At 36.9% G+C, this 27,382-nt stretch overlaps 1 protein-coding gene across 1 annotated transcript; it reads left to right on the top strand.

Moving 5' to 3' along the window:
- The first annotated feature begins 6,142 nt into the window (after positions 1-6,142).
- Positions 6,143-26,644, top strand: nfatc2b (nuclear factor of activated T cells 2b). Its single transcript, XM_030133710.1, has 10 exons — positions 6,143-6,441; positions 10,188-11,145; positions 11,563-11,731; positions 14,427-14,629; positions 15,391-15,563; positions 16,888-17,028; positions 18,298-18,353; positions 18,579-18,711; positions 20,699-21,322; positions 26,146-26,644. The coding sequence occupies exons 1-10, from the start codon at positions 6,315-6,317 to the stop codon at positions 26,190-26,192; spliced, it is 2,631 nt and encodes an 876-aa protein (XP_029989570.1). The 5' UTR covers positions 6,143-6,314; the 3' UTR covers positions 26,193-26,644.
- The last annotated feature ends 738 nt before the right edge of the window (positions 26,645-27,382 follow it).

Genomic DNA, 27,382 nt, shown 5'->3' with positions numbered 1-27,382 from the left:
AAAGTGGATGGAAATTAACAGGAAGTTAGCTGAAAGTAATTCACCAGTACAGTAAATGCCTTCAGAATAATATAGAATTTTTTGTTTCCCTAGAACATGTGCTGATTAATAGGAAATCCATTGTTGGGCCTAAGGCTCTCACTCATGGTGCAGCTCTACAAAAATTCCAAAACAAACAAAAAAAGGCCAATAAACATTGCCATACACACATTAAGTCAAAATTAACACTAACACCACCACCCCGCTGAACCCCAGCACATAAAAATAACACATTTTCAACAACATGCCCAATACCCACAATTCAATGCGGAGATAAAAAGGTGTGGTAATGACTAAAACTTAGTGATTTAAATCCATTCAACTTAAACTTTTTTTGTACTTTCGACTATGTCTACAAATTAGTAGAATATACTTAACATTTTATAGTAATGTAATAAAACTTAAATCATTTAAATACATTGTAATTAAAGCATTTTTAGTAAATACAAAGTCTGGGCTTAAAGTACTACTAGAACTATTACTATATGACTCAATGTTACAGCCGATCAGTGTGATGAGGCCTGAAGCAGGAGTCGCACTACACTACACTACACTACACTACACTACAGGGTGGGGAAGCAAAATTTACAATATTTTGAGGCAGGGATTGAAAGACAGTGTATGACCAATTAGTTTATTGAAAGTCATGAGAATTTATTTGCCACAAGAAAATTTACATCATAGAAAATGTTTTTATTCTATGTGTCCTCCTTCTTTCTCAATAACTGCCTTCACATGCTTCCTGAAACTTGCACAAGTGTTCCTCAAATATTCGGGTGACAACTTCTCCCATTCTTCTTTAATAGTATCTTCCAGACTTTCTCGTAATAGTTTTGCTCATAGTCATTCTCTTCTTTACATTATAAACAGTCTTTATGGACACTCCAACTATTTTTGAAATCTCCTTTGGTGTGACGAGTGCATTCAGCAAATCACACACTCTGACGTTTGCTTTCCTGATTACTCATATGGGCAAAAGTTTCTGAAAAGGTATGGATAATAGTGTTAGGTATGATTATGACATCAATATATGTTTGGTTTCAAAATAATTGACGTAGTGCCTGCTGAGAAAAAACAACTAAATGTTCATTGTAAATTTTTCTTCCCCATCCTGTACACTACACTACACTACACTACACTACACTACACTACACTACACTACACACAGTGTCTCTGTGAACAGCAAATCAGAATGTGACAGGCACTTTCACTCCAGTTCATACCTTAACTCATGTGACCCACAACTCTCACATCATGGCCATGTGATGCAATGACTTTTACCTCAGTTGACATACACACATGGATGTCCTGAAAAGGTTCAACTGCAAGATGAGGCCACATGGATGAAGACAGTACCTTATGTTTAACGACTGGTGACTTAGATTTACGCAGTGATTTATTTACAGGCTGTGTCCATATCAGTATCACACTGGCATGTGAGTGACTACAGGTATGCCATTACTGAGATGGGAACACAAAATAGAAATCCTCATGGGTATGCAGTACAATAAATACAGCTATACTGGTAACAGTAAATTATAATTCATTACAATGTAAATAAAATCCATATCTTAAACACTACATTGTGTCTTCTTTCCAGGATTTGAACAATAAAAGTCACCACAAAGAAAACAATCCATCCCTGAAATACATGTTTTGTCATGATATTAAAATCAACTGAAGTAAAAATAGATGACATTATAAAAAGAGCATTCCCGATGTTCATATAATGGAGAGTACATACTGTAGAACTATCACAACAAGCACAGCTGTCGTCCTTAGTCACCTTAAACCAATGGTGTCAAACTCATTCTAGTCCAGGTTCCACATACAGGCCAATGTGATCTCAAAACCACTAAGACCACTTAAATAATAACATAATAACCTATAAATTATGTTAACTCCAAACTTTAATCTACAATTTAGAATGAAAAAAGACAAATTACTTTAAGGAAAATGTTCGCGTCTAAAAACTATCCTTTAAAAAAAATTGAATAACATGACCTAACTGAAATTTCTTAAGAAAAATACCTATAAAACAACCTATAAATGATTCCGCGTTTTCTTTGTTTTAATGTAAAATAGTAAAATTATATAAAACAAAAAAAAGTTTGCATTTACAAACTATCCATTCACAAAAAATGTGAAAAACCCTAAAGAAATATGACCAACCTGAAATGTGTTAAGAAAAATAGTAACATTTTAACAATATTATGCCTCAGCTTATTATTACAATTTAAAGATCATAGTGGATCCACAAAAAACACACAAAAATACACAAAAAAATTAGCAACAGGCAGAATATTGGTAAAATTCCACTTAATTCTCTTAAGGCATTTCAGGTTGTTCATATTTGTTCAAGCTATTCATGTTTTTTTTGGTGAAAGGATAGTGTATAATGCTAACCTTTTCATGTAATTTTACTTTTTTACACTTAAAGGAAATTTGGAATTATCTGCAGGTTATTATGATAGTTTTTTACTGGTCTGACCCACTTGAGTTTGAATTGGTCTGTATATGGTCTCTGAGCTAAACTTTGACATCCTTGATTGTTACAGTAATATTGTTAGTGTAATTTTTGCATTTGACAAATTCATCCCACAGATCAGATTAGACCCTTTGGTAGGTCAGTTATGGCCCGGGGGCTGTATGTTTGACACCTCTGCCTTAAACCTTCTGGTCATAATGCACCTGAAAGTAACTGTGCAATCCATCCATCCATCCATCCATCCATTTTCTGAAGTGCATAATCTTTGTAAGAGATGGGACTTTGACAAATATTATGTTTTGTATCAGCAGATAATTTCGAAGGATCTCCATTCATTCATTCATTCATTCATTCATTCATTCTTAAATATATTGTACTTTAGATATTGAAGTTTTAAGATGAATCGTTTTAGTATTAAGCAGTTATTGTTTTAACATTGGATTCTTTTGTTTAATCTGTTTTACTTCAATAATGTTAATAGTGAGTTCTTTGTGACCAGGATTTATGTAGTACTCTGTTGTAGTTTAAGTATGTTATCACTACGTTAAGTTTGTTAACATAGGAAACATCTGTCTGCACAAGAGTTAAGTAGGTTCTGTTCTTCGTCTAGATACACGTTTGAACACACACATTTACACACATAGTGTTGTCAAATATAGGTGATAAGGGTAAACTTATTGTTGGCATAAGTTTACTTAGAGTTAAGGCCCCACCTCTGTTTGATCTGTTTAGATAATGCTAAGTTAAAGACCAACCCATTTTTGTACGGGTGAGCCCGCCTATAGGGAAAATAAATGTACACTTCATCTAACGTTTGGGGCTCATTGTTCTTGAGTCCTCAGCGCTGAGTGTCCACTTTATTTGTGATTTGAATAAATTTTGTCAACTTTGAGACCTATCTGAATCCAGACTCATCCCTAGAACTTCAAAAAATAGAACAGGTTAACTATTCATTCATTCATTCATTCATTCATTTTCCAAACCACTTCGTCCTCTAGAGCAGGTGATCTCAAGTGGGCTGGACCAGTAAAATAATAACAATGAAAAAAATTCTATTATATTATGATAATGTTTACATCTACAAACTTTCCTTAAGAATATGAATAACATGAACAGCTTGAAATGTCTTAAGAAAAACAAAGGCCATTTTAACAATATTATGCCTCAATTTATCAGTTTATTATTTACGCATGTACATTACAACTTACATTGCAATTACAAATACACAAAACCTTTAGGAACAGGCAGCATATTGGTCAAATTGCATTTACTTCTCTTTAGACATATCAGGTTGTTCATATTTGTTCAGATTATTCACATTTTTTGTAAAAGGATAGTTTGTGAATTTAAACATTTTCATGTAATTTTACTTTTTTACACTAAAACAAAGAGAAAATTTGTGGTTGTCATTATTTATAGGTTATTATGATCATATTTTACTGGTTTGACCCAATTGAGATTTAATTGGTCTGTATATGTCTGCATGTGGAACCTGAATTAAGATGATTTTGACACCATTGATTGTTAATATCTTCAATGTAGTTTTTTAATTTTACAAATTCATTCAGCGTTGGCCCCTTTTGTGTTCCAGATTTGGCCCCCGGGCTGCATGTTTGACACCTGTGCTCTGGAGGATCTTGTCTGTGCCAGAACCTTTCCTGTCTACTGTCAGGGAACACCTGGGACATGTGTAGTTATTCTTATCATTTTTTATGTCATTTTTGCTTATGTCATATATGTATCTTTGTGCATACAAAACATTTTAATTTCTGGCCTCTGGAACATCACAAAGTTGCATTTCTTTAATGATTTCTGCTCTGTTTCTTTTTCTGAGTGATACTTCAACTAAAGAGAGAACACGTTCCAGTGTCTTTTATATCACTGTGCTGTTTTGTATTTGCAGAATGAAGAGTTGCAGAATTGCAGAGTTTGGACACTGTCAGATTCTTTTCAGATGGAATATTTTGGGTTCAGCATTTACCTCATTTTAAAGCCTCCAACAAGATTTTAGCTGTCATACATATTTTGAAGAAAATCCCCTTTCCATATCAAATCAGTCAATCAAATTTTATTTACATAGCACCAAATCATAACAAAAGTTATCTCACAGCACTTTACATATCGAGTTGGTCGAAACCAGACTAAATTTTCATCATTATGGGATTGTGGATATTCAACAGTTGTTCAGATACTGGGTTATACAATCCCTAAAACATGTTTGGTGATGTATTTCGAATATATTATTGGTAATAATGTAAGAAAAAAATGATAAATATTTGTTTAAAATATTATTAGCAGCCTGTAAAAAGGCTATTACCAAAAAAATGGTGCAGATTAGAACCACTTACAACTATATGGTCAGTGTATCCCAAATGTCCCTTATGATAGTAGTAGTAGTAGTTTATTTCGACCACATAGAATCATCAGATAACAAAGAATCATACAACATGGTCAAAACAAATAAATACAATTTTTTTTTACGCTCGAAAAGGAGTGGGAAGAAGTATAACTTATTAACTCCCACCCCCTTTTTACAAACTAATAATCAAACTAGATCCGCCTCCTTTGCTTTGTTAACACACATTTTCCTCTGTATATTTTTTACAATAACACAAAACATCCATAAAAACCATTCATATACACTTTTTTTTAGTCACCTCATACACAATCAGATTTGCAATAATCAACCCTTTCAATATAAACTATAATATACATATCCACCCTAAATATTTACTCCAAATATAATGATCAGTAAATATGATAGTATATTCCTGTCATGATAACCAATTAACTATAATATCTTATTTTATGAGTACTTCTAATGTTCTATATTTTGTTATTATAGTGGATTTATACATCCTTTTAAATGCACAGATTGAAGAAGACATTTTTAAGTTTTGCTTAAGTTTTGATTGTTCTGTATTGTACAGAATGCAAACAATAAATAAAGATAAAAGTATATATATACATATAAACGTAATATAGTCCATATAGAATCTTACGTATTTTTACATCTTGGTGTATTAATGAGTTTAACATGAAAAAATCGTTGCTGTTGTTTTGTCTGATTTTACATAAAATAAAATGCAGTGTATAATTTCTGTGAGTTGATCCTTTATGTGGGTAGTGGGCTGGAATTGTAGTGGCCTATACTGCCATCTAGCGGCCAGTTTAGTTTCTTTCTTTCTTTCTTTCTTTCTTTTTATTATTTTGTCATCGCAAGCATCTTTTACCCCTCTCTTGTATTATACTTCAGCTCCTCAAATTAACTAATAATTAGGAACACATTTGACAATACACTCCTGAAAAACTGAAAATCGTTGGGTCATTATAAAAGTAAATCCAACTAATGCAGTGGTTAGAAAATCATTGTAATACTGCTAAAAACATCATGCTGTTGCACAATAAGATTGATTTACACTTTATTATATTGTGTCAGTTCACTCATACAGAAGGAAATGGGGCATATGTGAGCTTCACACACACACACACACACACACACACACACACACACACACACACACACACACACACACACACACACACACACACACACACACACACTCTCTACACCTACTGTCTGCATGCCAGCATCTGCAGGGACAGGAAGCGTCTGTCTCTGCTTTTCTTCATGTTGCCTTGCTCATGTTTGTTACTCGAGCTGCTGTAAATGCTTAGAAAAACATCATCTCCCTTCAGCTGATTGTTCAACCTTTGTTAGTGAGAGTTTTTAGAAGTAATTATTACAGATATCAGCCAAAGAAACGGTCTTCAGTCGGAGCTGGACATGACTTCTGCAGGTTTAGGTCTCACCGATGCCCTGGGTCCAGACGTCAGTCAGGAGGAGCTGGATTTTTCGGATCTGTTTCTCTATCATCCCCCTGGAGAGGACTTTCGTGTTGGCTGTGATAAAGGTGTGTTCTGTATTTTTACTTCAAACTTTTTCTAATTCTAATTTTTATTTCTGGAACAATTTTAAAATAGGAATACAATTATTACTATACTATTCTTACTATAAACCAGGGGTGTCAAACTTATTTTAGTTCAGGGGCCACATTCACCCCAATATGATCTGAAGTGACCAGTAAAATAATAACAGTGAAAAAAAGTAAAATTACATTATGATCATGTTTACATCTATAACGTTTCCTTAAAAATCTGAATAACATCAACAACTTGAAATGTCTTAAGAAAAACAAGTGCAATTTTAATAATATTCTGCCTCAGTTTATCATTTACTCATGCATTACAACTTACATTACACTTACAAATACACAAAACATTTATTAAGAGGCAGAATATTGGTAAAATTGCATTTACTTCTCTTAAGACATTTTAGGTTGTTCATATTTGTTCAGGTTATTCACATTTTTTGTAAAAGGATAGTTTGTTAATGTAAACATTTTTTGCTTAATTTTACTTTTTTGCACTTAAACAAAGATAAAATCTGCAGTTGTCATTTTTTAAAGGTTATTCTGATAATATTTTACTGGTGTAACCCAATTGAGATATAACTGGTCTGTATGTGGAGCCTGAATGATTTTTTCACCATTGATTGTTAATATCTTAAGTGTAATTTTTGCATTTCACAAATTCATCCTAAGGGCCAGACTGAACCCTTTGGTGCGCTGGATTTGGTCCTTGGGCTGCATGTTTGACACCTGTGCTATAAACGATTTATAAATGGTTATCAATAGGTTATAAACAAGGATGTAAATACAACACAAGTTATTAACCCATAAAGACCCAGTGCTACGTTTGTGACAGTTTCCAAAGATTTTTTCTCTATTTAACCTTTCTTAAGTGATTTATCACCATTTATCATAACATTATCCTCTCCATTTTGCATTTTTTCAGTGAAAATCCCATATTTTCCTATATTTAGCTTACTGTAAATTGTGTATTTTATTCATCATGCTGAGATTGCATTTGAGGGTTGCCATACCAAAACCAGAGAAAACTTGAGAAAAAGTGACTTTTTCAGTAAAATCTATCATAACTGTACATAAACTAAGTGCCATCCACTGTCATTTATCAAACTCTATGGGTTTTACTGGTGAATCAATGTTGTAGAAGATGACGGTGTTTCTATGTTCACTACGGAGCCTCTGAACATCCAAATGGGTCATATCCGATGACCATGAAAAGATGACAAACTGCATTTTACATCGATTATTTACATGTATTGATAGGATTATTGGCTCTAAAGTTATTAAACATTTCAGATCAGTAGATGCTTTTGGACACTCGTGTATATTTGGGTCTTTATGGCTTAATAAACAGTTTTATATAACACTATTTCATGCAACAATTCAGACCCGTTACATTTTTATCTTGTATGTTAAATCTCGCTTTCTGCTTTCTCGTTGTCACTTTATAAGTCATAATGTCTAAGCCATTTACAAATGAGTTACTACCAAATAACCAGCAAATATAGGAGCCTTCCATCAGGTGAGGCTGGCAGGTTTAAAAGCTGCTGATGGAGACAGTACAGCACAGGCAGTAAACAATGAGAACATAAGAGGTTAATGTGGGCTCACTATTTGACAGCCAACCAGCCACGTTATCCTGTTTGTCTGAAATAAGTCAAAGTCAGCTTTATTGTCAGTTTTGCCATACGTACTGCACATACAGAAGACTGAAATTGTGTAACTCTAAGGCCCACATTGCAAACAGGAGCATAGTAAAAAGTATAACAAATAGAATACAACTGCAAACATAGAATAAACAGAATATAACCATAAAATTGCTATAACTCAACCACAACTCAATTGATAACTCAATTATAAACCATTCATAAATGCTTTATAAGTTCATTCTTACTGTGAAGTGGTATGTTTTTCTTTTGTTCTGAGCCTATAAAAGGTTGTTTTTCAGTGGCTTTGTGTTGAGTTGTATGCATGTATCTTGGTGTTTAGGATTCTTCTGTACTCTGATGTCAGTCTGTGTCTGGCAAATATCTTGCCCACAAAGTTGGAATTAAATATGCTGCTGATAGAGAAAGTGTAACCGGGACTCAGTATGTAATCACTGTGCAAGGTCAAAGGTGATTACTGATGTGTAGAAATAGGAATAAAATGAGGAATGCTTCTGAGGTAAAGCTCAGTTTGATTAATTTTAAGAGCATCAGGCATCAAATGTTCATGTCCACTGCAAAACTTTTCCTACATTCCATGATACTTTTTCACCCGTCAGTTGCATAACAACTTGGTCCCAGGCAGAGGTCACCACCCTCAAACCAGTATACTCTCTCTACAACAGTGGCGGCTGCTCGTCTTTCAGACAGGGGAAGCTCATTGTCGGCTTACATAAAAAACAAAGAAAAAAAAAAGAATTAAGAAAATGCTCAGTGACCTTATCGTACACAGTAGGCGTCTTTTCCAGGGACTGGACCACTGTCCTCTCAATGTCCATCAGAGCTAGGCTGCTCAGATTGCCTTGGCCCATTGTGTTGTGGGTGTAAGACTTCAACCTTTTTAAACTAGAGATGCTCCTTTCACTGCGACCTAGCCGACAGTTTGATTGATTTAACTATCTACAAAACGATATTAAAGTCGAACAAGAAACGATTAAATTATGTAACTGAAACAAGAAAACGCTGAAACTATGTTAAATTGAAACAAGGAAGTACAATGAGTGGGTTTTAGATGCAGTGCAAGAAATGAACGAGTAATTTCGTAGTGGTTTCTCTCTCTCTTTCACAGCAGAATGTGTGACGGTATTAAACTGAACTGTGTCAGTGAAGGAGGAGATCTGAAACTAGCTGTCAATCAAACGGGATTCAGCCTTTCGACCGATCCTCCAATCAGCACGTGGGATTCTGGCGTCCAGCCCGGCCGAGCTCCGCCCACAGCTCCATTCACCCCCAGAGACGCTGAGTGTCCGGGGGCGGGACAACATCGTGGCATTTATCCAATTACCGTCCAGTTTTGACGCAATGAAAAAAACTGTTCCACTCAGTCCCATAGAAGCCCACAGTCTACGGACAAATGCACTGAGCAGAGATCGAATGAGAAGACAGCGTAACGGGAATGTATGAGAAGTGAACAACATCGCGTCCGTTGGTTTGTGATAAAGCTGATTCTGAACGAACTCATCTTTGAGATGAACGTGTTCTAACGCATTTGTAGTCAATGAAATGTCAGCACAACCGTACATATTTAACCATTTAATTTTCGTAATTTTAGGGGAAGCCGGGCTTCCCTTGCAGTTTATGATAAATCGCCACTGTTAGGATATGACTGAGGTTTTACAGATTTGATGAAAAATTGGTCATGAAGGTCTCCAGCACCTTTAAAGCTTTATATTATATTGTCGTATTTGTATCTATGCTTCATTTTTAAATTATCTGTCCACTGTTTTATGTAATGTCTTGTTTTTATATTCTGTATTAACTGTTGTCTGTTTACGTGCCCAGGTACTGCAGATGCAAATTAGCTCTTCGCTAACTCTGGTGCAATCGTGTGACTGCACAATGTCCCTGTCAAATAAACAACTTACTAAATGAAAATAAAATTATTCCAACTTTATGGGCAACAGTGCACTTACTCTGTTTGTTGAATATATATATACAATAAATAATATAATAATGAAACAGTCAAAAGATGTTCATCCTGTGCACCTGTTCATTCTGTAACATGTTCATTCTGTGTGCTGACAGATGACCCAGGGCCTCTCCTCCAGAGTGACACCCAGTCTTCTCTAGTGGTAGTCGACCATCACAGAGCTTACCTTTCCACCTCTGACAAGCCAGCATCCAGCCGGGACCCCTCCTCTTTTAGCCCCACTACAGAGAACCTGTCAGGGGCCGTGTTTGATTCCCTTGGGCTCACATCCAGACCAGGTACCATCCCTGCTCCCAGCCCCAGGATTGAGATCACTCCATCAGGTGACTCTCTCAGCTCCCAGACCCATGACCGGAGCCCCAGTTCCAAAGCCTACAGGGAGTGTGTGAGTCCCGCCAGCAGTAACTCCTCCACAGGCTGGCCAGCAGAGGCGTACTCTCCCCTGACCTCACCCTGCGTCTCCCCCTCAAATGCTGCTGGATGTGGTGTGGGGTTGTCTGCTTTAGACCTCTGCCCAGGCCTCCAGGGTATCCACACTTCCTCTGCCCACTCCTCCCCAGGAACCTCACCCCACAACGGCATCACAGACGATACATTTCTCCACGCCCACCAACGCATCTCCTCACCACGGCCACACCAGCGCTCCCGCTCCGCCTCGCCACAAGGTAAACGCACCTATGACCAGGTTTACTCATGTCAGGGGGCCACTCCTGTCAAGCAGCGCTCCCGAAGCCCCAGCCCCATACCCTCACCGCATGAGCAGCAGGGGGCCTACTATCTGCACCAGTACCAGGCCCAAGGTGAGTTCCATCCCCAAGCTCAGGCCTCAACCCCGGTGCCGAAGGAGATGCTGAGCAGCCTCAGCACCAGTCCTGTAGTTTCTGCAGTAGCACATGGTGCACACAGGCAGGTCCAGAGACCAGACTGTGTGTACGGAGACGGGTATGACTGGGCTCTGGAGCCAGAGAAGACAGCTAGACCAGTACCCGAGGTCAAGTCTGAGGCCTTCTACATGTTACCAGCTGCATGGCCTCGTCCTCATCCAACTTTTGGGTATGTTTTCTTCTCTTTCTGAGCTTGAAATGAGTGATAATGACTTATATTGTTTAGGTATTTGTTGATTATTAATGACTGATAATTATCAGATACTTTGACTGATCAATAATTCCAGTAATAGTCTATAAATAATGTCATGAGGAAAGAGCATTTAATGATTTGACTTTGTTCCTTTTGAAAACTGACTAGAAATGTTGTTGAAATACTAGAGAATTGCATTTTCTTAAAATAATTTTAACACAATTTTGAGTTAAAGTTAAGATTTGACAGCAGCATTTTAAATTTCCCTGCAAATATACTGGTTCCAACTCAGTTATCCATCTCTTTGATCAATGATAACCAACATCATCCTAGAAATGATTTGTAATCCTGTTGATTTCAGCCTTTTGTTTCCTTTCTGCCGCCGTCTTGCAGTCTTCCCATGACTCCACTTCCGTCGTTGGAGTGGCCCCTGCCTTGTCAGTCCGGCCAGTACCAGCTTCTGATCCAGCAGCAGCCCAGGTCTCACCACAGAGCTCACTATGAGACAGAGGGCAGCAGGGGAGCTGTCAAGACACCTAATGGAGGACATCCTGAAGTTCAGGTACTTTATTTGCTCCATGCTTGAAGTGTGTGTGGATGTGTGAATGCGCGGAGGGAAAGGAAACATGAAAGAGATATCTCATTCAATCAAGATCGTTATTTGTCCGTGGAAGGTAATTGTTTCTTCCATTATCATTCTCCAAAGGAATAGTTGACAACACTTTATTAGGGTAATTCAAATTTCCATACCTTAATATTTAAAGGTCCAGACTGTAAGATTTGTTTCATTTTTATGTAGGTTCCCAAAAATTAGACCTATTATGTTCTTGTTACCTCAGAATGAACTGTTTCAACAGAGAGAGCTGGTCACATCTATGTTGTGGTGGCATGTTTCCACAGGGTCTCAGAATAGACCCCTCTTGCTTTTTAGCTTTATAGCAGGCATCCAGGATCGAGGTGCATTACCGTCACCTACTGTATTTGAATATGGCCCAGAGTTAACAAAAAAAACAAACAAAAAAAAAACAGACAAACCAAACACCGACTCTAACAAGGGACTTTCTGTTGTTTTATGACCACCATGTGGGAGGGTGAGTTGGTTAGGTGTCACTAAACTGAATTGTTTACAAAACATTAGCAGTTTTAATATAACCTTAGAAATAAGGATAATTTTTCTCAAGTCATGCAAAGTCAATATTGATAAAGTAAAACAGATGAACTACTTGATCACATCTATTAAGTTGAAATGCTACAAACACTGTGTAAAGTCTCTGTGGGTGGATTATACATATAAAGTGTTTCCCTGAAGTGTCCATCAGGTTGAGACCGTAACAATGGGCTGCTAATTCCTGAACAATGTTGTGTTTATGTACAACTACAGCCATGCAAATTAACAAAAGAGTGTCAAGTCACTGTGACGCTGTTATTCCAACAGGAGCAAAGTTTTACAACATGGTTCAATTCAGCTAAAAAGACATGAATTATTATAATTATATAATAACTAGTCACTAAGTAACTTGTAAATATTATTACATGGATGCAATAACTGTGAGCAGCTTTTAATATCTTTTTCTGTTGCTTTTATGCCTCTAGTATGGAGTAAGACTAATAATATTTTGACAAAGTAATTTATTGGTGTTGTAAACAGGACATTTTAAATAAAAATTTAATAACTGTAATATACAAAAAGACTCATATCAGAGAATCATATTTAATACTTGCTAGAGGCCTGTATAGGTGCATATCATAACCTTTCTATGGTAATATGGGCATTTTATAAATAGCTATAGCTACCCCACCCCCTCCATTTTTAAAACAAGTTCTGTCCACATGACCTTAGTTTTACTAAAGATCTCTAAAAGATTTAAAACATTCAGACAACTCATTGTTTGCTCTGGATTTGAAACTGTGGACAAGTATTGGACATAGCAAGCACAGTGACAACAGTGACAAAGTTTTAACAGTTCAAGTTCAGTTTGCTGTGCATCCATGTCGCTCCTCCGACTTCCCTACTTCTCCCCTTCTCCCCCAATTGCTCTCTCCCTTTTTATCTTCCTTTACCCTCTCTCTCTCTTTAATCCCAACTGGTCAAGGCAGACGACCATCCTCCAGGAGTCTGGGTCTGCTCCAGGTTTCTGCCTTTTAAAAGGAAGTTTTTCCTCACCACTGTCACCAGTTGCAAGTGTTTGCTCCTGGAGGATTCTGTTGGGTTCTGTAAATTGGCTTGAGACTCTGGTTTCCACTAGCTCTATATGTAAAGTGTCATGAGATAACTTTTATTGTGATTTGGCCCTATATAAATAAAATTTGATTGATTGATTAATTGATTGAGTGACTGAATTTGTCATGACAACTTAACTTATAAACTTAAATTAGCCTCAAAGTGTTGGCTTAGGTTGTTGAATTGTCAAAACATCTGCATGTGTGTCCATTTCCCAAATGTGTCTGTACTGACTATAAACTGACTTACACACCTATTCAGTCTATATTCTGTGTTTCAGGTGCATCTTTGGTAAATATACTAATAGGCCTGTATGAACTGGATTGTGATGCCATCATTTTTTTCATATGTTTATTTTTCCTGTTTACATGAATATACAGAAACCAGAGTTCTTTAAAAAACATCTTCACCTTGGAAAATGTTTTAAAGAAATCTCTGTTTTGTCATAAAATGCTGTGCAAGTGTAGATGAGACACCAGGGTTTTCATGCCGGTCCTCAACAGTTAATTAGTAACTAATGCATTGACCTGTGGGGATCCACAGGTTCTAGATGTTTTTATGCTGTTGTGTATTCATGCATGCTGTACTGCATTTGTCCAGCAGTCACCCAGCAGTCACCCCTAAAGCATAATGGCCATAGCAATGTGATTATAAGGCTGTTGTATTCCAAAATTACTAATATCTCCTAAAACATTGGTCCTATCAACTTGCCGTTTTCACTAGTCTCTTCCTTGACCATAAATACATAAGTATGCCAAACTGCAGCAGTCAGTTCTTTTTGGATTTTGTGTGAATTCCAGGACACACACACACACGCACACAGAGGCCACTTAGCTTTTATTATATAGATTGTCTGTAAGTGTTTCCAGGATATGTTGCACAAACACACAATACAAAGCAGTGCTCTTGTTAATCCAGTGAACTGTTTGCTGTTTAGTGGGAATTTTGCTCTCTGTGGTCATAGACATTAATAGGATTACATTCAGTTTAATTCAGTGAGAAGCAAAGACTAAAACGCCTTTGTTTTCCTCTCCAGCTCCACGGGTACCAAGGCACAGCTCCACTGGGGCTGCAGGTCTTCATAGGCACGGCTGATGAGAGACTCCTAAAACCCCACGCCTTCTACCAGGTCCACCGCATTACTGGAAAGACTGTGACTACGCCCAGCATGGAGAGGATGAGCAACGGGACTAAAGTATTAGAGATCCCTCTGGAGCCAAAGAACCACATGGGAGTAGTGTGAGTAGAGCCTTTTAACCCATAAAGACCCAAACATCCACCCATGACTGAAAGCATCTACTGATCTAAAATGTTCCACTAATTCTATCAATACACATAAATAATTGGTGTAAAATGCAGTTTGTCATCCTTCACGGTCATCAGATATGACCCATTTGGACATTCACAGGCTCCATATTGAACATGGAAACACCGTCATCTTCTACAACATTGATTCACCAGTAAAACCCATGGAGTTGGATCAATGACAGTGGATGGAGACATTTGGTTTAACATTCAGCTATTGATATCTCTGCTGAAAAAGTCACTTTTTCTTCAGTTTTCTCTGTTTTTTCCTGTTTTAACCTTTTGAGTTTTTGTGAGCATCTAAATTTAGGATTGGAAATTAAATGTAGGAAAATACACAATTTACAGTGAAAGATGCAAAATACAGAGGATAATATTATAACAAATTAACAAATTACAAATGCCTGTATTCTGAAAATGTGGTAAAGGTGTTCTATCATATGAAGGCAGACTTCTGAATAAATCTGAATCACCGTATCAGAGTTACATGAAACTGCTTTCTAGTCTCAACTCACTGATTCTGGTCCCGGAAACATAACATGCATCACTTCCTGTGTGCCAGGGACTATTTCCAAGAACTAATTAATCATGACAGAACCTGTTGTTTTCTTGTTACTTGGTTCAACTGTAGATTTCTAGGATTGTATGTCAAGTGGAGGGGTGATCATATCCTCACTGCTCCTCCCTTTTAACAGGATTGACTGCGTGGGGATCCTGAAACTGAGAAATGCTGACATTGAACTAAGAAACGGTGAGACGGACATCGGACGAAAAAACACTCGAGTGCGTTTAGTGTTTCGAGTCCACATTCCTCAACCCGGAGGCCAGTTTGTCTCACTTCAAGTTGCTTCTCATCCTATTGAATGCTGTAAGTTGTGTTTACATCCCGTTAACCAATTGAGCACCAAAGTCACAATATTGCGACAAGTAATAGAACTGAATGCAACAGACCATAGTTCCAGATAGAGTTACCAAATCTTGTTACAACCTGCCACCTGGGGCACCGATAAGGGGGGGGTTTAAACATGAGAAATTCATGGGGCCCAGTATTCGTGTATTTGTGGGGGGCCCACAGAGCAGTGGAGGGGGTCCAGTGAAAATAGAAGTTGTGAAAATTTCTTGTAAGATCCGCTGTATAAGAGAGGTTAGAAGTTGGGAGGTGAACGTTGAAAGCATGTTAAGTTTTGTTTTTGGTTTCAAGGTATCATAAGTGACATTGTTTATGGACTCCACCCCCCACCTTCCCACCCCCCCATCCAACAGATTGAGATTATGCTTTCATGGGGCCCATAATTGGTAGCGGCGCCCCTTCCTTCCACCAGTAAATGGTGGACATGTGCCTTGTCAATTCTAACCCTGTTTCAGGCCATGCCTCTATTCAAAATGAAGAGGAAAATTGAGTTTGAAAGGTGTGATCTTGATCTGGTTTAGTAAGTAAGTATGTAAAGTTTTGAAACCTTGATATCAAAATTGAATATTAAAAAAAAAAAAAAAACCTCTGACACCTAAAGGGTTAGTCCTATAATGTGAATCTAATGTGAATACTAGAAAAGCACTCAGAAAGTGCAGACCCCCCCCCCCCACACACACACAATCACCACCAAAATATAATCATTTATTCCTTGTGCCAGTATCAACATTTCCTGAAAATTTCATGAAAATCCATCCATAACTTTGTAAGTTATGTTGCTAACTAACCAACAAACAAACAAACCCTGGCAAAAACATAACCTCCTTGGTGGAGGTAATAATACTTTTAAGTGATGTAGTTCTCTCATACTACTATAGCATGGGGTGGCTGTGACTCAGGAGGTAGAGCCTCAGGAGGAAGGGTGGGTCGTCCAATAACCAAAAGGTTGGTGGTTTGAGTCCCACTCTGTCCTAGTCATGTGCTCTTGTGTCTTTGGCACCCACCTTATTTCCTGTGTGTGTTTGGTGGTGCTCGGAGGGGTGGATTGGCAGCTACGCCCTGGTCAGCCTGCCCCAGGGCAGCTGTGGCTGCACATGTAGTTTACCACCACCAGTGTGTGAATGTGAGAGTGAATGAATAATGGATCAATAATATAAAGCCTTTTGTGTGCCTTGATAGTAGTTGTTGTTGCAGAGCTGGGTTTTAGTCATAAAAATGAATTTTGCCACTGCTTTAAATGGATGTTTTTATTCTGACATAATGGTCGGTTTTGTTTCCTCAGCCCAGCGCTCAGCTCAAGAGGTCCCAGCGGTTGAAAGGCAGGACTTGGACAAATGCTCGGTCCTTGGGGGTCAACAAATGGTTCTGACCGGACAGAACTTCACATCTGACTCGAAGGTGATCTTCTCAGAGAAGACACAAGGTGAGGAACACAGATGGTCATTCTTCACTTAAGTAGTAGTACTGAAGTATAAAAGAACAGGTTCTGGAATGTCCTCTGGTTTGGTGATCTGTGTCTTGTGTCTTTTGTTTCATTTTTCATCTTATGCTTTTCATGTTGTCACATATGTGCTGTTGCATCCATTTGAGGTGAAACAGGTCTTATTGTTTAGCATATGCATATTGATGCAAAATATAAATAACTAGAAAAGCAATGTAGAGCCGAGACCTCTGCCAAGGCAGATCAGTGCCCCCCCTCCCCGATCACCACCAAAATTTAATCATTTGTTCCTTGTGCCGGTATCAACATTTCCTGAAATTTTCATCCAAATCCGTCCGTAAGTTTTTGAGTTATCTTGCACACGGACAGACAGACAGACAAACCAACGCCAGCAAAAACAGAACCTCCTTGGCAGAGGTAATCAATAATTCTTCTCAAATATTAAATAAATTAAAGTAACAGATCTGTGTTGAATGGTAAAGGAGTAGAAAGTAAAGCTTTTGTAAAAACTAAAATACTCTTTAAAAAACACCTTAAAACTCTCTTTGATGTCTTCACTAGGTTTCTATAATTAAAATATACTATTATTTAGTCTATAATTGCATAATATGTGGCTCAGTCATATCCACCTACACACAGAGTATTTATATTGTCAGATTATTTGCATATAGGAGCCGGGTAACATCAGCTTTCAGTGACGCACATCTTCCTTCAGCCCCCACTTTTACCCCTCCCCGAAGGAAACATTACTTAAAAGTTTTACTGTTTACAGTGACAACCAGTGACAACTTTATTTATTTATCTTACTTATGGAAATTTCTCACTTCTCTTGCCGTCGCTCGTCTGCCCACTTACAATTTTTGGGTCTCATGTTTTGAGAGCAGGATAGATACAGTCGAGTGTATGTAAAGGCTCCTAGTTGCTTGGTGTGCGGCTTCATGCAACAGGATGTGGTTTGACAGACTGATAAAGATTCAGACCCAGAGCCAGAACTTTTCTGTCTTTTTTTTTTTTTTTCGCAAGCGTGGGTAGAAAACAGATACAGCAGGTAAAAACTGAGGAGGGAATGAAACACTAAACCAGACATAAAAGAGAAACCTTTTTCCACTGTATAATCTTACTTACATAGCCTTTTGTACTTTAAATGAAATAGACTTTTTTTTTTTTTTTATGAACATCTGTCTACTTGATCAAACTGAGCAAAAAAAAAAAAAAGTTCACTGCCCTTTTCTGTTTTCCATCTGATTTCAGATGGGCGGCAAGTCTGGGAAGTGGAGGCAACAGTCGACAGAGACAAGACACAAGCTGTGAGTTAACCAGCTGCATATTGTACAAAATCATGATGGGCTTTTTGTAAATATATTCAATCTGTAGACCTACATTGAGACATACATACACACTATAACACACTGATATGAGCTTTTATTTCAGATTCGATGTTAATCTAAGCACGAGTGAGAGATGGGAGTGGCTTATGCTCCTCTGTTTCAACAGAACAGTTTTTATTTAGATCATCTTCTGTGTTGTTGTAGAATATGCTGTTTGTGGAGGTCCCCCCGTATAAAGACCAGAGCATCTGTCACCCAGCCAAAGTCAACTTCTACGTGATTAATGGGAAGAAGAAACGCAGTCAGCCCCAACACTTCATCTACACTCCTGTGATTGGTATGACTGTTCTTAGAGTTTATCTTTATTCACACAAATGAAGGGTACCCGGAAACCTGGAAATTTAACAATTACAGGAAATAGAAATATTCTTCTCATGTCTCTGTAAACACTGAGAATCTAAAAGGCACTTCATATAGACGTTTCCTTTAAAATTTCCATTAACCAAATGTGAACACAAACAAAAACTTTGTCACAGTAATGAACTTTCTGCAGTGATGTTTTACATTTTTTTTAGTATATCAGTCCGTACCATAAGACGGCAATCATTCAGTTACAACGAACTGCAGCCATGGGTTTTACGTAGGGTGGTAACCCTTGTCACTTCAAGGGGAAAATCTGCCACTCTGCTACTGTTTTTGCTAATGCACCCTCTCCACCCACATGCAATAAGTGAAATGCAGAAACACAACCTGAAACATGTTGAAAAGCATTTTAGGAAATGAAAGACAAGGTAGAAACAGAGAATGTATGTGTAAAGTGCTTAGATTGTAATAACTTACAACACTTTTTTTGTCAAACTCATTTCTTCTATGTGTCACATTCAGCCCAATTAGATCTCAAATGGGCTGGACCAGTAAAATAGTAGCATAATAACCTAAAAATAATGGAAGAAAAAAATTCTGTTTGTTTTAGTGCAATAAATAAAACATTAAATTATGAAAATATTTACATTTGTAAACTATTCTTTCACAAAAAAGATGTGAATAACCTGAAAAAAAGATAATTAGTACAATTTTAACAATACTGTGCATGTGTGTTACACACAAAGTTACACAAACATCTGGAAACAGGTATAATATTGTTAAAATTTTGGAGTTTGGAACTAAAATAAGAACAATTTCTCATTCAGTTTCTCATTTGCCCAGGTCATCATTCTTCTTGGTAGTTCTTCTAGGTTCAACTGGACTAGTTTTGCTCTTTTGAAGCAAAACTAGTCCAGTTGAACCTAGAAGAACTACCAAGAAAAATGGAGTTGTCGTTATTTATAGATTACTATGCTATTATTTTACTTTAGCTCATATTGTTCTGAATGAAGACATGGTGGACTCCATCAGTCAACCACCTCAGTAGATAAAAACAGCTCATTCTAAGGTAATGAAAAACACAATAACTGCTGTTTTTCTGCACTTATACACAAATGAAAACATAACTGTGACTATTATATTTCATTACAATCATTAGATTGCCCTAAACTACCCTAAATCTCACACTAAGTAGCTAAAATTTAGTTTTTGTGGCTGTTCTGTCCACAGCAGTTTTTTTTTTTTTTTTTTTTTTACGTTGTATACATTAGGTCTGTCCTTCCTGTAATTGTTCTGAAATTCCACAGTAAGTATTTTCACACTGAACTTGAACCAAACCATAGTTTAATTTGTGCCAAATCAAGACTGCCTCTTTTGGTTGGTCTGTGGGAGTTTTCACACCTATATTTATAGCTTTGACCAAACTGGTCCAAAAGTCAGGATCAAACAAGGTAGGTGTGAACTATTCTATTAAGACAAAGAGTGAACTTTGTCTTTTGCAAAAATTTGCTACCAACATTTCTATTTTTCTGATTTCTGTGTTTGTCAGGTACACTGAGGAACAATTAGAATCATTCTGTAGTTTAATATCCTGAGACCCAGCAATGCATTTTTGTCCTCTGTAGGGGACGAGAGTTTCACAGTTTTACTTAAAATGAATGAATGAATGAATGAATGAATGAATGAATAAATAAATAAATAAAGAGTGCCAGTTTTTTTTTTTAAATGTGGTCCACTGCAAAGAACACTGTATTTAAAAAGTGGTATTTGAAAAAAATACTTAATGCTGTTTCCAATAAAGATAATTATTAAATGTAAAAAAAAAAAGCCCAATCTTTTACTTTCCTGGGTCTCAGGAGGTTAAACAAAGAATCCATTTGTGTCATTCCCTAAATGTCTGTATTATTTAATCTGTCCAATCTGTCTCCCAGAAGCACATGACCTTTGTTTTTCTATTGCAGCCATTAAAGCAGAACCAGTGGACGACTACCCGCTGAATTCATATGGTTACACAGAAAATCACTCTGTGTCCGGCCTGTCCATGAAGTCACTCTACCATCACCTAGAACAGGACAGCAACCTTCAAGCCTTGAATTTGTCTCCATCGGTGTTTCATGCATCCACCGTAGACCCCAGACTCCATGGGTTAGCCTCTGATCTCCTCGACACCCAACCGGTGTATTACCAGTCCAGATCCAGCACGCTGATCAGCAATCAGGTGCTTTACAACCCGGCAAACCCGCGTTACATCAACTGCAGTACCCCCCACCTCAGCGGCTCCCCGATGACCTCCCACCCCCCTAACACTTCTTCTCCCAACCAGTGTACCGCTGCCAGAACCGCTACGGGCAAACTGGGTGAAGGCCCTCGTGTCGCTGAGTCATTTGAGGCCTGTTCCGTAACGAGACATCAGGGCTTAGTGCAGACAGTGTTGCCTCTGGGAAAGTCATCCCCATCCAGATACATCCAGGGCCAAATGGGCTGCGAGCCCCTCACCCACATGGGTTCAGGAAGAAGCCACCATGAGGATCCGGCTGCAGAGAGGACCACGGTTAAACAAGAGAATCTCAGCTATCTGGAGGATGGTGAGTAACAAGAAGCAAATGCATTTCCTAAAAGAAAGTAGTGAAAAACACCCTCCACCCCACACATTTCTCATGTTAGATTTAGAGGAAAGCATCCAACTGTTTCTGTGTTGTGTAACAAACAAAGAGAATCAGAATAGCGTTTATTGTCATTGTGTGCACAATGAAATTAGGAGTGCTACTCAAGTCAGTGCAATGACATGAATTAAAATAAAAACTATATGTAAGAAAATAAGAATAGAGCAAATATAAAATAGCAAAAACTAAAAAAGTGTCTAAAACAACAAAATAGAATATAGAATGTTACAAAAAGTAAAAGAGGAATAGAAGTAAAAGTAGGATAAAATAAAAACAGACATAAACAACTGGTTCCAGGCACAACAAACCGCGTAATCACAGAAAGGCTCATGGATTTGTGATACTTTAGCTATGACTCGGGTTTTACAGATTTGATGAAAAATTGGTGACAAAAGTCATACGTAGCTCTAAGGTATGTTACTGAAACATAGGACAAAGGTACAAATTCAAAACACGTGGTGCCAGGCACAACAAACCCCACCCCTTGTGCGTATTGTAGCTTATTTTGCCATTGATCCAGCTGATGTCATCATGTTTATGCGTGTGTTGATATCAGAATATCAATTGCCTATGTGCCAAGATGGAAGTAAAATGAAACAAAAATGATGTTATTACAGACATTTGAAATTTCACCCATTATGAGTAAATGGGAGGGAAAAAAAAGATTTCAAAATTCATAAAAACATTTGACCTACTGTTCCCAAAATGTAACCACATCTATTCTGGGTCACTGGCAATCTATGAACCCAATTTGGTAAGAATTTAACCAATAGTTTTGCTGCTAGAGTGTTAACAATCAAACAAACAAAAAACCCAATCCAAAAACAAAAGCCCTTGCCTCCCTTTCGGGGGGCGGGATAATGAACATCCATGTCACCAGTTCTCTAGTGAATGCAGAAGATAAATGTGTGATAAGACGCATTATAAGAGCTTCAGTCAATCAGTGGTCAACAATAGGGGAATACTGCTACTACTGCTACTACCACTATCCTATTTCTGTTATGCAGGTGAATAGAAATTATTTTATGATATAAGAAACTAGATGCAATTACATGAAATGATCATGATTATTTCATATAGTTTAAATATGATGCTTATGTAATAAGTGTGGGCTTTACTATTTTGGAAGTGAACTAAAAATTCAGCAGTTCTAAAGATTTTCCTACATAAGTGAGATTTAGTTATAAACCAGGTCTCTATATATATGACGAGTAAACTATAATATGAATTGCTGTCTGGATCTGTGTACATAGCGAAGATTTACATACTCTGCTTACATGGTTTTTAATCTATGTATTTTATGCTTTTGGGACAGCACTTTGTCCCACTTCTTTAGAATGGGACATTTATTGATGTCTTTTTAAGTACGTGTCTCTTCAAGTGCTTCAGTGTGGTTTTAAAAAGTCCTTTACAACCCAACAAACTAAAACCGAAATGTTCTGCTCAGTTGTGTAGAGTATTTGTGGTCCAGTCTGCAGATGCACTCATGCATTCATGCAACTGTATGCTTGCAAATCCTGGCTTGTGGTTTTCTGTTTGGCCTTTCAATCCACATTCCTGCCTGTTAGTCTCACTCTCACTCTCTCTCAAACACTTTCAGAAGCTTCTAGTTGAACTTGAAATAAATGGTCATGACTTGTGCTGTATTTGTACAAGTATATAGCAGAGGACAAAGAAGCAGCAGCACATTGAGAACAGGTTACCCTGACCTTGTTTGCTGTGAGGGGAAAGTTTCTGTTTACACCTCTGTGATGAAAGATAGAAACAGGAAGTACTATACTGTATAAGCAAATACACATGCACACCTGTGGTAATGAAAGCAAAGCCCTTTGTTCTGAGGTCTGATACAGCCTGGAGTCATATTTAAGGTAATGACAGGCTATTATTAAGCACCAAAAGCAAATCAAACCTAAACAGACTACTGTGTATTTGTCATTGTTTCATTAGATTATGTGAGAGATATTTTTTTTTTCATTCTTTCTGCCACGTGTTAATGACATAGAGTCTGTATTTGTGTAAGGAAAAACACGTTTCTACAGACAGGTACATCTGTTTATTAAAGGGAGACATCTAGTGGACACCAATGGAACTGCAATACCTCGCACAGTCAATTTAGTGTAGGGATGTCTAATGTCATTTCCCATCTCTGTTCCCTCATTTCTCTTTTCTTAATATGTTTTCCTTTTTCTAAAGTCTAGCTTGTGTTATTCCCTCCATAAAAGTTAAACAAGAGCATTCATTCTGTACATCTAAAGCATGTTATCAAATGTTGCAAAATCTAAACACAACGGCACAACAAGTAAAGGGTTTGTCTCCTTTCTGTAACTACCCAGCCCACTTTCATAGACTTACTCAGAAATAGTTGAATTTTTTATTCCTAGAAGGATCCATCTTATGATGTCATATATTGCTATTCTCCAACTATCTAAACCTCCAGATGCTGCTGCTACAGCAGCAGCTGAACTCACCCCCATTTGCCTTCACCTTGCACCAGCAATATTTTCTAAAACTCACATCAAAGTTCTTGTGCAATTTTATCAACTTATGTATCATTCATGCATATAATCCTTAAATAGTGCCTTTAATACGTATCCAGTTCCACATAATGACCAAACACAACCTTTGACCTGAACTCATTTGAATATGGTGTTAGAAAATACAACAAAATCATTACGTTTAACTTTCTGAATCTAAAATAACATTCTTGCCCACCTTGTAGATTCTATTGCTTGAAATATGTTAAACACACTACGTTTACATGTAAAATATATCAAGCTTTAGAATCTACAAGAAGGGCAAGATGTTCCATTTTAAGGTAAACTAAGAAGGTTTAAGAATTTTACATTCCATGCAGAAGTGAAAGTAACATCCAACTGATCACCTAAACATGTCTTATTTAAAAATGTTTGTTGCTCTAATGGAACTCCTTCCCATTTGAGTAAATCATGTCGCTATTAATCCAAAAGAATTCCATGCTTAGTATTACAGACATTAACAGGCTAAAAAGGATCAATTTTGGAGATGCTTGATATTGCTGTTCTGCTTCAGGGTTTGATCAAGCGGTAACATGTGGACACATTTTGTGTTCAACAGTCTGTCATGTAAGTAGAATAACTTATATGCATGTATTATATATATTTGAATATTTGAGTATGTATTTATAAGCACTTTAACATTATGCATGACAAAATTTGGGGAGATACAATTTTTGGGTGAAAAATGTCCAATTACTGCTCGGTAACACGTGAACTTGAAACGGACTTCAATTTTTAAAGCTTTACGCAAACATTCAAAAAATGCAGTTCTCACCAGAAATTGATATCAAGTAGGACAAAACCTTTGAGATATTATGTTCGATTATGTTGAAAATAAATCGTGGTGTAAAATATTGAAAAGTCTCTGTTTTATTGACATGAGAATGTGGTAACATGTGGACAGGCTGCCATAGTACATATGGATGACTCTTTACCATTGTATGCATCACCCAAAATGTTGACTTATTTTTTTAAAACTGCAAGCCAGATATAATCACAATGCTTTATTTAATGTATTCAAGACTAACACAGTGTTATTTACAACTTGTGGTAGTCCATACTGATGTAGGTAATTTACATATAAAGAGTGATTTCTTGGTAACAGTTCACAGATAGTCTTTTAAATGTGACAGATTGAATAAATTTTCAAATTTTTTGGACATAATTTTTAGTGTCAAATTCGAGCTATATTTTTTGTGTCTGAGGCATATGGTGTAAGAAGTACAATTAATAAAATCGGTTGTAACTTTTTTTCTACAACTGGTATTTTAAAAAGGATAACAGTTCCATAAAATAAATATCTTTAGCTAAAAAATTAGCCCACTTATTTATTTATTTATTAGAATCCCCATTAGCTGATGCAGTACATCAACTACTCTTCTTGATAAATAATCTCACTTCATAAATGATGTGTGTAAATTTACTTTTTCATGTTGATGTTCACTTTCACTTGATCAGACCCAACAGCAACTGAGTCAAGCATCACTGAACATGGTCCAAAATGATTTTCTAGACATAATCATGCATTTTACTGAGCCAGACACTCCTATTTTTACCGCCGCTAGGAGGCATTGCGATTACTTTGCTTTGTGTGTTTGCATGTTTGTTTGTTTGTTAGCTAGATAACTCAAAAAGTTATGGATGGATTTTCATGAAATTTTCAGGAAATGTTGATACTGGCCCAAGGAACAACTGATTAAATTTTGGTGGTGATCGTGGGGGAGGGGGGGGACGGACAGATCTGTCTTGGTGGAGGTCTGTGCTTTCCGAGTGCTTTTCTAGTTTAAAATAAATCCAAAGTGGGCAAAACAGATAGGATACCAGAACATGTCCTTAGAGGTGGTCAATTAAAAAATTAAATCAATTTCTTTTCAATGTTATGGACAATTTACAACATAAACTGTGGAAAAAGCTTCAAAAATTTTATAAGACAGAGAGAGAGAAACACATCCACTCAAGGAGCAAAATGCAAACAAAGCATTTCTAACTTTTGCTGAACAAGAAAGATCTCTGAGGAATAATCTCAAATTTGTGATTCCACAATTTTCAGATAGCAAAACCTTGATTGATTAAAATAATTTGATATATTGTGAAGCCCTCCAAAACATAAAAATAAGACGATGCATTACTTTAAATATTCCAAAAATAAGTCTGCTGATTTTGTTTATCAATGTGATGATGTGAATGTTGAAGCTTCTCTGATGTTTTCAGTGAATGACATCATTAGAAGAGACCTAAAAGGACATGAGGGGGATTAAGTCTGGAGGTCTGCAGCAGCACCAAAGACCATCAGCCTGGGATGTCCATCCTGCAGATGCATCTGAATGGACATAATTGTTTCAGAGTATTTCCTATTGTTTGTGTCTTTTCATGTCTTCATTTCAACATGTTTCAATGGATGTTTTTTTTTTTTTTTTCTAAACAGTGTAAAATCTGTAATAAGCCTTGTTAATAGTCATCAAAGCTGAACACAACAGACAAACATTGTCCTTTTACATCAGCTCAATGATTGATTTTAATGCTGTTAAATGTTTCCCTGATGTACAAGTATGTACAACATCCTCAGTGAACAAGTAGAGCATGTTGTACCATTTTCCTCTATATATATTGTGTCTTTATTCAGCCTCCTCATCTGTTTATTTCTATCATGCTTTGTAAACTTGTATAAACTATTTTATAATAAACTCTGTTCACATTTATCAGTGCTATGTATAAAGAAAGAAGGACTTATGCACTATTAAAAATGACTACTTTAGTCTCTAAGCAACTTTTACCAACAGGATGTAGTTTTTATCAAGTTAATTTAAAGAAAAAGGGAAAAGGTCAGTTTATGCCCTGCTGATAAATGTGAGTTACCATGAAATCAGAAATACACAGTCTACATAATTACACAATCCATGTAAAAGTGTTGGATAGACAATGTAATACTCAAAAAGTAAATATTTACACTTAAATGTGCCCTTTGTGATGAAGTGTGCTGATAAAACTGAAGCACAATAAGGTCAGTTATTGATTTAACATTTGTTCTACATCCATTGTATTTTGCTATAATCATCTAAAATTATGTTTCATAATAGCAAAAAGTTTAGAAATTAAAAGAGATCGCATAGTTTTATCCAAAAAAAGGGAAGCCGCTTGGCGTTCTTCAGACACACTTGCATGAAGACGAAGATTAAGATAAAAATGGACCTGAGTCGACCTGAGAGCACCTGCTAATTTTCTTTTTGACATAAAGTGTTATTTTTCAAAATGTGTCATCTCTCTTTAAGTAGCTTTGGCTATAATTGCCAGCACTTTCAAGCACTTAAAATAAAATTCAAGCACTCAAGGTCTCTCTCTTCTGGCCTGCTACAAAAATTATGAACAAAATGAAAATATGACCCAAACACAGACAAAATCCTCAACAAAAATACACAAAAATAAACAGCAATTTCCAAAGGAATCAGTT

Source organism: Sphaeramia orbicularis, chromosome 5 (assembly GCF_902148855.1).
Source record: "Sphaeramia orbicularis chromosome 5, fSphaOr1.1, whole genome shotgun sequence".
Taxonomy (NCBI): Eukaryota; Metazoa; Chordata; class Actinopteri; order Kurtiformes; family Apogonidae; genus Sphaeramia; species Sphaeramia orbicularis.
This window is presented reverse-complemented; position numbering and strand designations above follow the sequence as displayed.

Bases quoted from the DNA above. Each gene is read 5' to 3' on its own strand.
- nfatc2b (XM_030133710.1), top strand. From the start codon at position 6,315: ATGACTTCTGCAGGTTTAGGTCTCACCGATGCCCTGGGTCCAGACGTC. The intron at 14,630-15,390 runs GTGAGTAGAGCC...CCCTTTTAACAG, and splicing joins AAGAACCACATGGGAGTAGT to GATTGACTGCGTGGGGATCC. The intron at 18,354-18,578 runs GTGAGTTAACCA...GTGTTGTTGTAG, and splicing joins ACAGAGACAAGACACAAGCT to AATATGCTGTTTGTGGAGGT.